The 13,124-nt window shown below is 52.5% G+C and overlaps 1 protein-coding gene and 1 long non-coding RNA gene across 7 annotated transcripts in view; one reads left to right on the top strand and one right to left on the bottom strand.

Annotated features, from left to right (window-relative positions):
- The first annotated feature begins 6,319 nt into the window (after positions 1–6,319).
- The window catches only part of SULT4A1 (sulfotransferase family 4A member 1), a 37,871-nt gene continuing 31,066 nt past the window's right edge, over positions 6,320–13,124 (top strand). For all 4 annotated transcript variants that reach the window (XR_006220290.1, XM_042993484.1, XM_042993482.1 and 1 more), the window contains exon 1: positions 6,320–6,529. Coding sequence is in view for 3 of the 4 variants with exons in the window: in XM_042993484.1 (XP_042849418.1) it covers positions 6,361–6,529 (169 nt within the window). In the remaining variant the exon portion in view is untranslated. The remainder of the gene's footprint in view (positions 6,530–13,124) is intronic.
- Positions 8,186–12,004, bottom strand: LOC122240491. 3 transcript variants are annotated; one of them, XR_006220291.1, is made up of 2 exons: positions 11,546–12,004; positions 8,186–11,132 (listed from the first exon to the last, which is right to left on the bottom strand). It is a non-coding gene; the product is annotated as an uncharacterized LOC122240491 (long non-coding RNA). The 3 variants fall into 3 exon arrangements; XR_006220293.1 differs by having other exon boundaries at positions 8,186–11,129; XR_006220292.1 differs by having other exon boundaries at positions 8,186–11,109.

Genomic DNA, 13,124 nt, shown 5'->3' with positions numbered 1-13,124 from the left:
GGCAGGCAGGCTGGTATGTGCCAATCTATGGCTGGGGTCATATGATGCTGGTGGGATGATCTCTGTCCCAGCCCTGAGTCCTGGCTACGTTAGGTATCCCCAGGGAGCTACCTCAACTCCTCTGAGCTTTGAATCGCATCCGTGAATCTGATCTTGTATACTAACCAAATATTTGGTGATGTTGAGGAATATCCATTGCTTTTTAGTTGTGTTCATATATTGGGAACATGTTCACAAGGAGTTTTTATCTTTTAGAGATCTATACTGTAATATTTATGAATGAAATAATATATATTTGCTTCAAAATAATCTGGATGGGGAGCTGATGAAACGGGGATCGATAACAGTTGACACTGGGTGATGAGTTCACAGAAGTTCATTATGCTATTTGCTCTAATTTTATAGATGTTTGACATTTCCATAATAAACGAGTACTTATCCTTAAAGATTGGATAGTACATGCAAATAGAAAATACCCAGAATCCGACTGGGAGGGCAGTAGGATGTGGCGAACTGTGCGCTTTCAGCACCACGGACAGCGACCAGCGGCCGCTTCCCTGCCGCCTCGGCAGCCTTGGGGATCCCAGGGCAGAGAACTTTGGGATCCACCTTAGGAGGCGTCTGTTCAGGACAGAAAGCCATCCAGCCTCTTACACACCTCCAGAGATGTAGCCGTCACTACCCACTGGGTAGACCAGGCCTTGGTGGGCAGCTTTGGCTCATAAGAAGCTTCTGTTTTCTGCTCCTTAAGGATACCTTTGTCCAAAATCAATCGTTTATCTCTATGTGCCTATTTCTGGGTTCCGTATCCTGTTCCATTTATCTGTATGTCTGTGCTTATGTCAATTCTATGCTGCCTTGATTTATAGCCTTAAGGTAAATAGCTTTCTAGTAAGTCTTGGAATCAGGTAGTATGAGCCTTCCAACTTTGCTATTCATTTTTTTATTAAAATTTTTTAAAAATGTTTATTTAGTTTTGAGAGACAGAGAGAGACAGAGCATGAGCAGGTGAGGGGCAGAGAGAGAAAAGGAGACACAGAACCCAAAGCAGGCCCCAGGCTCCGAGCTGTCAGCACAGAGCCCGACACGGGGCTTGAACTCACGGACCGTGAGATCATGACCTGAGCCGAAGTCAGACGCTTAACCGACTGAGCCACCCAGGCGCCCCGATCTCTGTACCTTTAAAGTCCAGAGATTTGGGGGCAGCTGGGTGGCTCAGTCGGTTGACCATCTGACTTCGGCTCAGGTCACGATCTCACGGTTTGTGGGTTCAAGCCCCGTGTCGGGCTCTGTGCTGACATCTTGGAGCCTGGAGCCTGTTTCAGATTCTGTGTCTCCCTCTTTCTCTGACCCTCCCCCATTCATGCTCTGTCTCTCTCTGTCTCAAAAATAAATAAACGTTAAAAAAATTTTTTTAAGTGGAAGAGGGATGCAAAGGAGGAGTCAGTCAGTGTCAGGGTGATACAATGTCAGAAAGACCAGACCCACCATTGCTGGTTTTGAAGATGGGAGAAAGGGGCCACAAGCCAAGGAGTTTGGGCGGCCTGTAGAGGCCAGAAAAGGCAAGACAGTGAATCCATCCCCAGAGTCTCCAGAAAGAAGTGCAGCTGTGTGGACTCCTTGATTTATCACAGTGACACCCTCATTAGACGTCTGGCCTAATAGACCTATCAGATAATAAACTTTAAGTCACTGAGTTTGTGGCAATTTGTTACAGCAGTAATAGAAAACTAATGAAACAAGGAATGCATACCATCACCTACGCTCTCTAATTGTGGCATTTGCCACATATTCTCTCACTGTATATATGCACATGCGCTCACATTGCTGTTAAGTGTGGTCCTTCTTTAGAACCGTTTGACGATGAGTTGTGGACATCATGATTCCACACCCCCCAAATCCTTAAGTATGTACCTTGTAAGAAAAAACGCATTGTTTACACAACCACGGTACGGTTTTAAAATTCATGAAATTTAGGGGCGCCTGGGTGGCTCAGTCGGTTGAGCGCCGACTTCGGCTCAGGTCACAATCTCGCGGTCCGTGAGTTCGAGCCCCGCGTCGGGCCCCTGTGCTGACAGCTCAGAGCCCGGAGCCTGTTTCAATTCTGTGTCTCCCTCTCTCTGACCCTCCCCCGTTCATGCTCTGTCTCTCTCTGTCTCAAAAATAAATAAACGTTAAAAAAAATTTTTTTTTTAATTCATGAAATTTAAAATTAGTACGATATTACCAGTTAACGTACAGTCCATATTCATATGTTGCAAATTGTCCTAATGACGTCCTTTATGGCTTTTTTTCTCCCATGATCCAGTATCCAATCTGGAGTCACAAGTCACATTTAGTTGTCAAATATATGTGGTCTTCTTTAATCTAGAACAGTCCTTTCAGCTTTTTGTTTGTCTTTCATGACACAGACATGTTTGAAGTGTACAGATCTGTCGTTTTATAGACTGTCCCTTGGCTTAGGTTTTGTGTTCTCTCCCTATTATTAGACTCAGGATATGAATGTTTGGTAGAAAAACCACACAAGTATTTCTACGTCCTTCTCAGTACATCCCATCAGGAGCCACAAGGCATCAGTTTGTCTGATACTAGCGATGTTTGTTTTGATCACTTGGTTCAGACGATGTCTGCCAGATTTCTCCACTATTAAATTACCTTTTTCCCTTAGTAATTGACAAGTAATCTGTGGGTAGATGCACTGAGACTGGAAAAATATCATCTTCCTCAACAAATCTTCACCCAATGATGGTTTTAGCTTCAAACGATATACTTATCTAATTGTTACTGTAATGGCTGAAAAATGGTGGTTTTATAACTCCATCTTTCCTTTAATATTTATTGGTTGCCACTTTATTGGAAAGAACAGTTTTCTCTTCTCTAATTATTTAATTATTTCTTAGTTTCAGTGTGGAATCATGGGTTCTTTTTTTTCTATCATTCCTTTCCTAATTCATTTTAAAATATGCTCATTTAAAATGTTTCGGTTTAGGATAAACGCATATGTGCATAGCCATAGTAAATTGTTATCTAGGTATAACGTACGTACACAAATCTCCAGTGTATACCTCGATAATTTTTTTTGCATGTACATCTATATAGGGCATAATTTGCAGGTCCCAGTACAAGATTAAAAGGTAGGGACCCTTGTTCAAAAAGAGAAAAAGTGCCACTAAAGTTACTAAAATATAAAGCTTTCCCCTTCTGCAATCTCTCTCTCAACCTGCCATGATGTTTTTAATTTTCCATTTATGGTCACTTTCTCCGGCACTGGAATGCTTGTAGGTACCTGCAGATACTCACAGGAGCCTAGGGACCCACCCCCACGGCTCCGAGAGCTGCCTATTTCCTCCTTTCAGCTGTGAGATCAAACACATCATGCCCTGACTGGGAGCAGGGAACTCAAGCCAGGCACTGCCCCTTCCTACAGGTCTGCCCACCCCAAGGGTATGGCAACCTCCACACCAGAGGAATGGGTACTTGAATTGACGGTAGGAGAGAGGCTTACCTTTTTTTTTTTTTTAATTTTTTAAATGTTTATTTATTTTTGAGAGAAAGAGAGAGAGAGTGAGCATGAGCGGGGAGGGGGCAGAGAGAGAGAGAGGGAGACACAGCATCCAAAGCAGGCTCCAGGCTCTGAGCTGCCAGCACAGAGTCCAATGCGGGGCTCGAACTCATGAACCGCAAGATCACGATCCGAGCTGAAGCTGGACGCTCAACCAACTGAGCCACCCAGGTGCCCCAGGAGAAGCTCACCTTTGTGATTCATCCACCAACTGTGCTGTGGTGCTGCCAGTCTAGGACAGAAATGACAAGGATGCCCCAGCATCAGAGCAAACCCTCTTTCCGCTGATGCCCTGGTCCCATGGTCACGGGACAGGGGCAAGAAGAGAGGTTGGGCCGAGTTAGAGCACTACAGGACAGGAGTGGGTAGTAAAGAACTTGTTCTGGGAAGGTGGCAGGAGGTGGGACTAACTCATGAGCTGAGGCTCCAAGCCCTCGACACATGCTCCATTGCCCCCATCAGACTTCATTTATAAAGCAAAGTTCGAAGACAAAATTATTAAGAATTTCAAGATAGTGACCACAGACTATGAAACCCCAAGTGCAGGGCCATTCTGGATATGACTCCACGGGCTGCATGACCATGAAGCAGGCCCTGCATATATATGTACATGTGTAACCATATTCACACGTGTCTATATCATCATGTACCATCACCGAGAGCGAGGTATAATGTTTCCAACACTCTGGAAGGTACTCTTGTGTCTATTCCCAGGCAACCCCCTCCCTCTGCGCCAAATTAAGCACTTCTCTGACCTCCATCACCATAGATGAGTTGTGTTTGTCCTTGGATGGTGTAGGAATGGAATCATACAACATATCGCCTTTTCTGTTTGGCTTACTTTGTTTATCATTTTGATTGTGAAATTCACCTCTGTGGTTGCACATACCAGGAACTTGTTTTAATCGCCGTGTAGTTGTTTCATTGTGTGAGTATATCACAGTCTACCTCTGATGGGCATTTGAGCTTTTCCTATTTTTGTCTGTTATACACAAAGTCTTCCTGATTTGGCCTTCCAAGCTAGCCCCGTGTCCTTTTGACCTATCCCATCATTTTTCATACTTTATTTTTTTGCCCAACAAGAGTTTTAGGCTGATTTTGTACTTTTTTTTTTTTTTTCCTTGCCCAGCCCTGGAATTGGCCTTTTCCCCCAAGAAAGTCTGGTTCCTTTTGCTTGGGAGGTATTGAGAAACCGATATATGGGCTCTGGGTGTGCCTAGTTATTACTGAAATACCAGTACCTGAAGGTCTTTTCAGCAAAGGTGAGAAATCGGTATTTTTAAAAATCATAAATTCATGTCAGTGCTTCAAATTCCAATCCAACACCATCTCCCTTGCCTTCTCCCATAGTGAGAGCCCTCATCTGAAACATGAGGGCATTCATTCATTCGCTCATTTCCTACAGCCTTTGGCCAGCTGTCTGTGCCATTACCTAACTGTTCTTAATGTCTTGGGGACTTGGATAGTCTTTTGTTTTGGTAAAGACAACCACCAGACTTCGGACTCAGGGTTACTTGCTCTTTCCTCTCTCTGTCCACACGGCCCATGCCTCCCTGCTCATGTGTGTATGTCCCTTGCCGGACTCGGAAGTGTCTCATTCCACAGCAAGGAGAGAGAGCAAGGAGGTCCTGTCCACTTGCTTGACTCAGGATTCTTGCTGGTGCAGTTAGCTCTGTCCATCCTTCCAGTTATAGAACCTAGGGATAGAGACTATCATTCCCTTTTCACGGCCAAGGACACTGAGACTCAGAGAATTAGACCAGAACCCCCCGCCGGTTTCATCTCTGCGTTCCCCAACCCCAGGCATGTGGTAGGTGCTTAATACGTGTCTGTTGAGTGAACGACCGAATGTGGGGTCATGCTAACACCTCTTTAGAATTCGGTTGTTCTCAAATCGTAGTCGGAACAAGAAGTGCCTTATCAAGTGCAGATTTCGGGGGCGCCATCCCGAGAGACTCTGTCTCTTGAGGTCTGGGGTTGGCCCTGGCATCTGAATCAACACTCCCCCCCCCCCCACCCCCCGCCTTCCGCCCGCATATGCTTCATAGCACCTGTCACCACCTGCGATGATCTTGGTTACTGGCAAATATAAGCCCCAAGAGGGCCGGGTTTTCGCCTAGAGTATCTCGGGAACCCAGCCCAGGACCCGGTACCTATCAGATGGTCCCTCAGTATTTGTTGATGGCTCTGTAAGGTCACTTCTAGCTGGAGTGTTTCTGAGTCTGTGTCGAGAGCTTGTTGGATGACGGCGCCAGCGGGACGATGAATGAACGCGCGCTGGAGGGGACGTGGACTGCCTGCGGGTTGGAGGTGGGCAGGGGTCTGGCCCGTCCCGGGCGAACGCAGGCCGGCCCCGCGGCCCTACGACGTCACGTCGGCGGAGGGCGGCCGGCGCGCGGCGGGCGGGGCCGTGACGTCAGACCGCGGAGCGCAGCCTCCGGGCCGGCTGGGGCGCGGCGGCGCCGTGACGTCACGCCCGCGGAGCGCCTTCGCCGGCGGCGGGCGGGGCGGGCCGCGGCGCGGGCCGGGCGGCGTCGTGACGTCACGCCCGCGGAGCGCCTTCGCCGGCGGCGGGCGGGGCGGGGCGCGGGCCGGGTGGCGCCGTGACGTCACGCCTGCGGAGCGCCTTCGCCGGCGGCGGGCGGGGCGGGGCGCGGGCCGGGCGGCGCCGTGACGTCACGCCTGCGGAGCGCGGCGCGGCGGCCGGGGCGGCGGGCGCGAGCGCGTGCGGGGCGCGGGCGCGGGGCGGGCCGGGAGCGGGCGGCGCGGCTGCGGGGCCGGGCGGCGGCGGCGGCGGCATGGCGGAGAGCGAGGCCGAGACCCCCAGCACCCCGGGCGAGTTCGAGAGCAAGTACTTCGAGTTCCACGGCGTGCGGCTGCCGCCCTTCTGCCGCGGGAAGATGGAGGAGATCGCCAACTTCCCGGTGCGGCCCAGCGACGTGTGGATCGTCACCTACCCCAAGTCCGGTGAGCCCCGCGCAGACCCCGCCCGCCCGGCTCTGCGGCGCAACCCGCGCCGTGGGAAGGGGTGGGGGAAGAGGGGGCTTCCCGTTGGGGGCGGGGAGGGCGGGGGCCGGAGCACTACAGGGCGGGGTGGGTGGGGGGGGGGGGTCGGCCGGCGTTTGGGGAAACCGAGGCCGGAGACCTTCGGAGGTGGGCCCGGGTGTCCACGGCTGGACAGCGTCCGCTGGGGATAGAGCCCGTTCGGTCGGAGCTGAAAGGAGGACAGGCCCAGGGCCGCCACCCCTCCAAGCTTCCCCCGCCCGTTACCCAGCCCTACCCAGCCGGCTGTGTGACCTTGGACAGTCACTTAACCTCTCTGTTCTCGGGCCCTGTTCAGCCTTTGATGAGTGCAAAGTCCTGGTGGTTATTTGGGGAGGGGGGATGAAACGGATGTAAGGGCGTCCCTCATTTCCTGCGTGGGCACTGGGTGGGGGATGGGACCAGCCATGCTCGGAGTGCATGCCCGGCTTTCCCTTGTTTTAGGGCCGCCTCCATCACCCAGGAATCATCAGTCAGGACCCAGGGCATCATATTTCCTAGCATTAACTAATCTCGTATTCACGGAAGGTAGAGACGGTCATCTTCACTTTACCGTCTAGGCAGTGAAGCTCAGAGAGGGGCAGTGGCTTGCCCAAGGTCACACAGCTGGTAAGTGGCCCAGCTGGGATTTAAAGCCAGGCTGGTCTGCCCACGACTTGATGTTAAGAGATTATCACGTAGTGTCTCTCCTGAGGTCTGTAGGGAAAAGAGGCAGCTTTCCCGTTCTTTGAACATACCAAGGGTTTCCCTTATTGCCACTGTATTGGAGACGGAGGGAGACCCCTGGATCCAGACTGTGCAGTGTGTCTGTAGCCTGGTGTAGAAGGTGGCCAGCCTGGAGGTCATGTCGGATCAGCAGCGGTACAGCTTGCTGAAAGACCTGTATGCCTGGCTCTCGTCGCTGTGCAGGGTCCCAGCCACCTGAGAGGTAGGCCTGATCCTCTGAGGAAGGTTGGGGAAGGGGCTGTCCGTGGAGGGGGTGGGGAGTCTTGTTGGTTGGGGGAGCTTGAAGAAGTCTGGAGGTGCTGCCAGGCTGTCCTTGGGAAGGGGGAAAGGAAGCAGACACACACACTGTGCTTGCCATGGCCAAGGGCTTTCCTTCTGCTGCAGCCCCACGGCCCCGTGGGTATGGGGGCTCAGCATTTTTCAGATTTTAGCGCCATCGATATCATATGGCTGGAAGTCCCCCGGCCAGATGTGGGGCTGTACTTTGGACCCCCACGTTAAAAGTGGGAACAATAGAGACTAAAAAATCATCTCATGTCGGTTTCGGACAGGGTTTGCCTCAAAATGAATTGTGAAAAACTTGGTTTGGGGAGTGCGTTACAATTTTTGAATTGCAGATGAGAGGTTGTGCTTTTGTGTTCTTTTCCTCCATTTTATGAAGTTAAGAAGCTGGTGTGGGAGGAGGCACAGACCAGGAGGGCCACTTGGAAAGCTGTGCCCTTGGAGCTTGTGGGGGATGCTTTAGAGGGACCCTGCATCGGGGGTCTGGTGGGTTTCTGCGGGGACCTTTCCAGGCACCTTGATGGGAAATGAAGTGTTAGTTTAAGGTAGTTTTCTAGATAATCCAGACTCAAATCTTGTTTGAACTTGCATCGTTCAAAGACAGATGGAAGCACATCGTGGACTTTTAATAAGGAGAATAAACATAGAGCTCTTTCCCTTGGTGACAGAAAACCCAGTGGTGGCCTTGAGACCCTTATGCCTTGTGTGAGGCCCCTTCACACAGAACCCCAGAGAGCCACCTCTTTAAAACTTAAAAAAAAAAAGAAAAAATTCCAGCAGTCCTTATGGCCTCTCCAGGCTCTCACCCGTGCCTCTGAAGGCTTTCGCTCCCCCCACCCCACCGTTCGTGAAGTTTGTTACATGAAATGACCAAGGGGGTGGAAAAACTGGGCCCCAAAGGGTGCCATGGAGATTCCCTGTCAACCAGAGGAAAGGGCTCTGGAAGTCATTGCCAGTGGCCTCTGGTAACAGGGAGATCTGGTTCCAGGAAGCCACTACCCTTGGGCACGTCGGAGCCTTGGTTTCCTCTGCCATGGAATCTGCAGCTTAAACTGGGCAATTGTGGGGTGGCCCTGGCCCTGGGGTCTTGGAGGCCATTATCTGGAGCACAGGCCGGTTGTGGCTTAGGATGCACCTGGAATGCTTTAGGAATAGGTGAGCGGCCACTTACCCAGTCCCACATGTCAGGTGCTCACCCCTCGGAGCTGTGGTTTCCGCAGGGGTGGGGGAGACCACCTTACCATCTTGATGGGCGGCTGTGAGGAAGAGGGGGATGATGCGTGAGCACCCCTCCCCGAGCCAGATGCACGGTAAGCGCGAGGAAGGGTCGTGCTGCTGATGCGGGCCTTCACTCCCCGGCACCTGATGTGCCCTGGCGCTTTTCTAGGTGCTGGGATCAGGTGCTGGGGCTGCCGAGAGCAATCCCATCTGCTGCCTGCCCTCCGTGAGCACACTGTCTGCTGGGGGACAGGTAGCTACAGGGTGGCCGGTGCCAGGCTTGGGCAAGAAGCCAGAACTAGCGGAGGCCCCTGAGAGAAACCACAGGGCCACTTGGGTTTCCAGAGCCCACGTCTGGGAGATCGTGGTGAACTTGGAATTGGTCAGAGCTGGAAGGGCTTGTAGAGTCCTTGTCCCCTCCCCTCCCCCACACTGATGCAGAACAGGGGTTCACGGGGCCGGGGGTTTCTGGTGGTAATTAATCCTGGCTTTTCCCTCTGCGCTCCACCATGCTCTGGGAGTGTTTCTGTGTTTCTGACGTTTTAGGTCAGGTGGCAGGGTAGGACTGTGCTGCCCGGTTCAGTAGCCTGTAGCCACGTGCGGCTTTTTGGATTCGATGAATCGAAAGGGCATAAAAGTAGAAACTCGGTTCCTCAGAAGCACTCGTCATGTCTCGGGTGCTCAGTAGCCACAGGTAGCTTGTGGCTGTCATACTGGTCTGCACGGGGGTCCGAAACTGCTATCGTGGCCGGAAGCTCTCTGGGATGGCCCCAGTTCATCCGTGATCCAGGTACGGGGAGCCCACTGTGCCTTCTGCAGAGGACTGTTCTCTTTATCTCCGTCCTCGTTTATAGTCCTTCATTTTTACCGCCTCTTCGATGCCAAGTGTTAAATTCGATTGTCTGCGGAAGCGTCTTGTGACCGTGCGAGCCGGTCCCTGAAGTCACGAAGCATCAGCTCTGGGAGAGGCTCCTCGGCTGAAGCCCATGAAAAGTGAGGGGATTGGGCCTGATGGATTCAGTTGAGTCTTAAATCTTAAGACAGCTGGGGAGGCCGTGGGGAGGTCCTAGGTCCCAGGCCAGGCGGATGACTTTTCTTTGTGTACGCACGCCACCAGGCCTAGGAGAGGCCGATTGGGGAGTGTTGTGAATGTGGGGACGCTCTTCTCAAGGAGCTGGCGGTGACATTGGGAAGCCAGGCTCCTGATGCTGAAAGCTGACTGACCGGACAGGGTGGTTGTTCTCAAGGTCAGGTCAGGGGCCCAGGAAGGGGGATCACTGGAGGACTGCATGGAGGGGGTGGCCGTATGTGGGACCTGGATGTGAAGCCGGGTGGGATTACCGACTACAGCTACGGTCCCCGTCTGCCTCTTTTGAGCCTGCGAACGGTCTTGTGTTCTTGGGATTGTTTCCTTTTTGTAGATGGATACAGGTCCGGAGAGGGGAAAGGAGGGGAGAGGGTGGAACCGGCATCTGAGCGTTTGGACAACGGAGCTGACCCAAGTCCCGGAAGAGTTGGGGAGAGGTCACGGGGGTGGGAACTCGCATTTGGCCAGCACCTGTTCCGCGCCAGGTGCGTCCCGGGTGTTCACACGCGGCATCTCGTTTGCTTTTCCCACAGCCTGGGGAGGGGGCCGTTGAGCGCCTTGTGCGTGCACCAGGAAGCGGGCTACGAGATGCCGAGGGAACCGCCCCCCCACCTGGAGCTCACGTTTGTTCCGAGGCCAGCGTGCACCCGTGTCCCTTTCAGTGACACCACACGGCGGCTAGTTACCCGCCTTCCGGGGGCGAGGGCAGAGGCTTGAAGAGCGTAACAGGAGGTTTCGTTCCGAGGCGGCTGTGCTGTTTCTCCTTCCTCTCCCCCCTTCTCTTTTCTGCTCCTCTCCCTGCTCCTTCGCTCTCACTCCGGCTACCTGCACACGGTCGGGAGGGCTTGGGATCAGGGAAGAGGGCGGCACGTCCAGGTTCCTGGCTTGGCGAAGGGAGCCTCTCCCCTCATCGCCGCTTGGGCTTGGAAGAGAAAGCCTGGAGAACCGCTCTCGGGGTTCTGGAGAGAGAAAGGAGGCGGGGCCTCTGGGAGGGGCGTCTTTCTGACCCCGGTGGAACAGGAAGAGACTCCGGGCCCTCTCTGAGCTCCAGGGTCTCACCCTGATGCCTCACGTCTCATTCGTCCTCGACAGGGACGACTTCTCCTGCCTCTCCTCCCACACGCACTTCGTTACTGGTGTCCGCTCGTTTGTCCCCTGGCTGCCCCGCTGGTGGGGACCGGGCTCCTGGGACCTGGGGATTTCAGCGCTCTACTGCTGAGAGTATAACGGAGCTGTCACAGAGGACTGCAGCCAGTGAGCGCTCACATCCGTCCACCCCTCTCTGCCCCGGCCGCATTCTCGGGAGTTCTTCCTCTCGCACCTGGAGTCTTTTCCCTTCCCTCCCCGCCTAGTTTACCTTTCACTCTGCAGCTAAAGTGGCCTCTTAGAAACAACTCTGACCTGGGTCTCTCCCTCATTAGACCCCTTCACTGGCCCTTCTTTGCCCTCCGGCAACATCGAACTCCGTAGTCTGTCCTCCTGTGATCTGGATTTCACCTGTTCTGTGTCCTTACTTGCCAGCCGCATGGAACTGTCGGGACCCGTCGGCTCTTTCCCTCTTGGCTTCGCCCCCTCTCTCTGGCGTACTCTTCCCCTCCCACCTCCCCCGTTCCCTTCCCTGTGATTACCTGATGAGGACTTCTCATCTTCAAGATGCCACTCATCTGCTAAGTGTGGGAGTAAACATCGTTCCTGGGTCCCCTTCCTTGTATCGTTGGGCACGCCAGATGTGTCACCCCATTGTCCCATGGTTTCCATGGTTTCTGACGAGCGGTCAGTTACAATTCTCTGTTCCTTTGTGGAATGGGTCTTTTTTTTCCCTGAGTGCCTTCGAGATTTTCTCTTTATCGTTGATTTTCAGCACTTGGAATATGATGCGTCCGGGCATGTGGTTTTTGGCCTGGTGGAAGTGGATACTGATCCTGCTTGGGGTTCCCTGAGCTTCTCCGATCTGTGGTTCGTTGCCCTTCGTTATTTTGGAGGAATTCTCTGCTGTTGTCTCGTCAGAGATCTCTTCTGTCCCATTCTCTGTCTCTCTGTTTCTGAGATTCCAGTTACACATGTGCCAGATTGATAATTGTCTTACTACTCTTGGATGTCGTGTTTATTAACTCTCTGCGTGTTTCAGCTTGGGAAATTTCTGTTTCCTTCTGAAATTTCTTTCTGAAATTTCCTTCAGGTTAACTGATTTTTTCTTCTGCTGTGTCAGATCCACAAAGTCAGGTCTGTGAGCCATTCGGAAGCATCGTCCATTTCTGTTTCTGTGTTTTTGTTTTTCCTCTAGCGTTTCCACTTCTGGTTTCCATCTCACTGCCAAAATATCCTGTCTGTTCAAGCATGCTGTCCACGTTTTCCATGAAGTCCTTTAACATATTAATCAGATTTACTTTAGAATCTCTGAGTCTGATTCTACTGATTATTTGGTCTCTTGACATGAGATAATTCTTTTTCCTTGCCTTTTTTAACGAGTACTTTTTCAGTTGAATGCTGGACATAGCGTACTGACTTTGGAGATGAAGGTCGTTTGTGTTTATGCTTGGAAACAGGCCTGCCTTTTTCTGCCAGGCCATTAGTGTTGGAGGGGAGTTGGTCTGGTGTGAGTTGGGCCGTGTTTGGGCTCTGTTGTTGCTCTGGTCACTTGAATGGCCGCTGGTTTTAATTCCTGTAGCATTGCCTTGTGCTTAGCATGGGGGCTGAGTTTCCAAAGGACCTTTCCTCACCGTTCCTGGCCCACTTTCACCTTTGGGTCGGAGCCTTGGAAGGGTCTCTCTGCACATCCTTGTCCCTCCTCCGGGGGTAGACTGGTTACTTGCGACTCTGATTTACTGGCTTAGAGAGGAAAGGTTTCCACGGGGAGGCCCTCTGTTGTCTGGCCCAGCTGCACCTTAAGGTTTCTCCCTCAGGCATCTCTGAGCTCCTGGGTTTTGGTGGGGCTCTCCCAGTGATCCTGCACCCCCCCACCCCCCACCCCAGTGGCGGCCAACTCTGCCTTGATGGTGGATCTTGTACAGGAAAATCTTATATCTCTCTTCCAGCATTTAGGGGTCTCTGATAGAGCCCAGGAATGGTATCTGCCCCTCCCCAAGGCCAGCTTTCACCCATTCTAAAGCCATACTGGTTCTTCACCAGGGCCCTTGGGACAGCAGGGTTTGCTCTTCTGCCCCCCGTGTCTGAAAGCGTTTTTTTCCCTGGAGGGAAAAGGATCCT

This window comes from Panthera tigris, chromosome B4 (assembly GCF_018350195.1).
Source record: "Panthera tigris isolate Pti1 chromosome B4, P.tigris_Pti1_mat1.1, whole genome shotgun sequence".
Classification (NCBI taxonomy): domain Eukaryota; kingdom Metazoa; phylum Chordata; class Mammalia; order Carnivora; family Felidae; genus Panthera; species Panthera tigris.
Note: the sequence above shows the minus strand (reverse complement) of the source record. Positions and strands in the feature narration are given on the sequence as shown.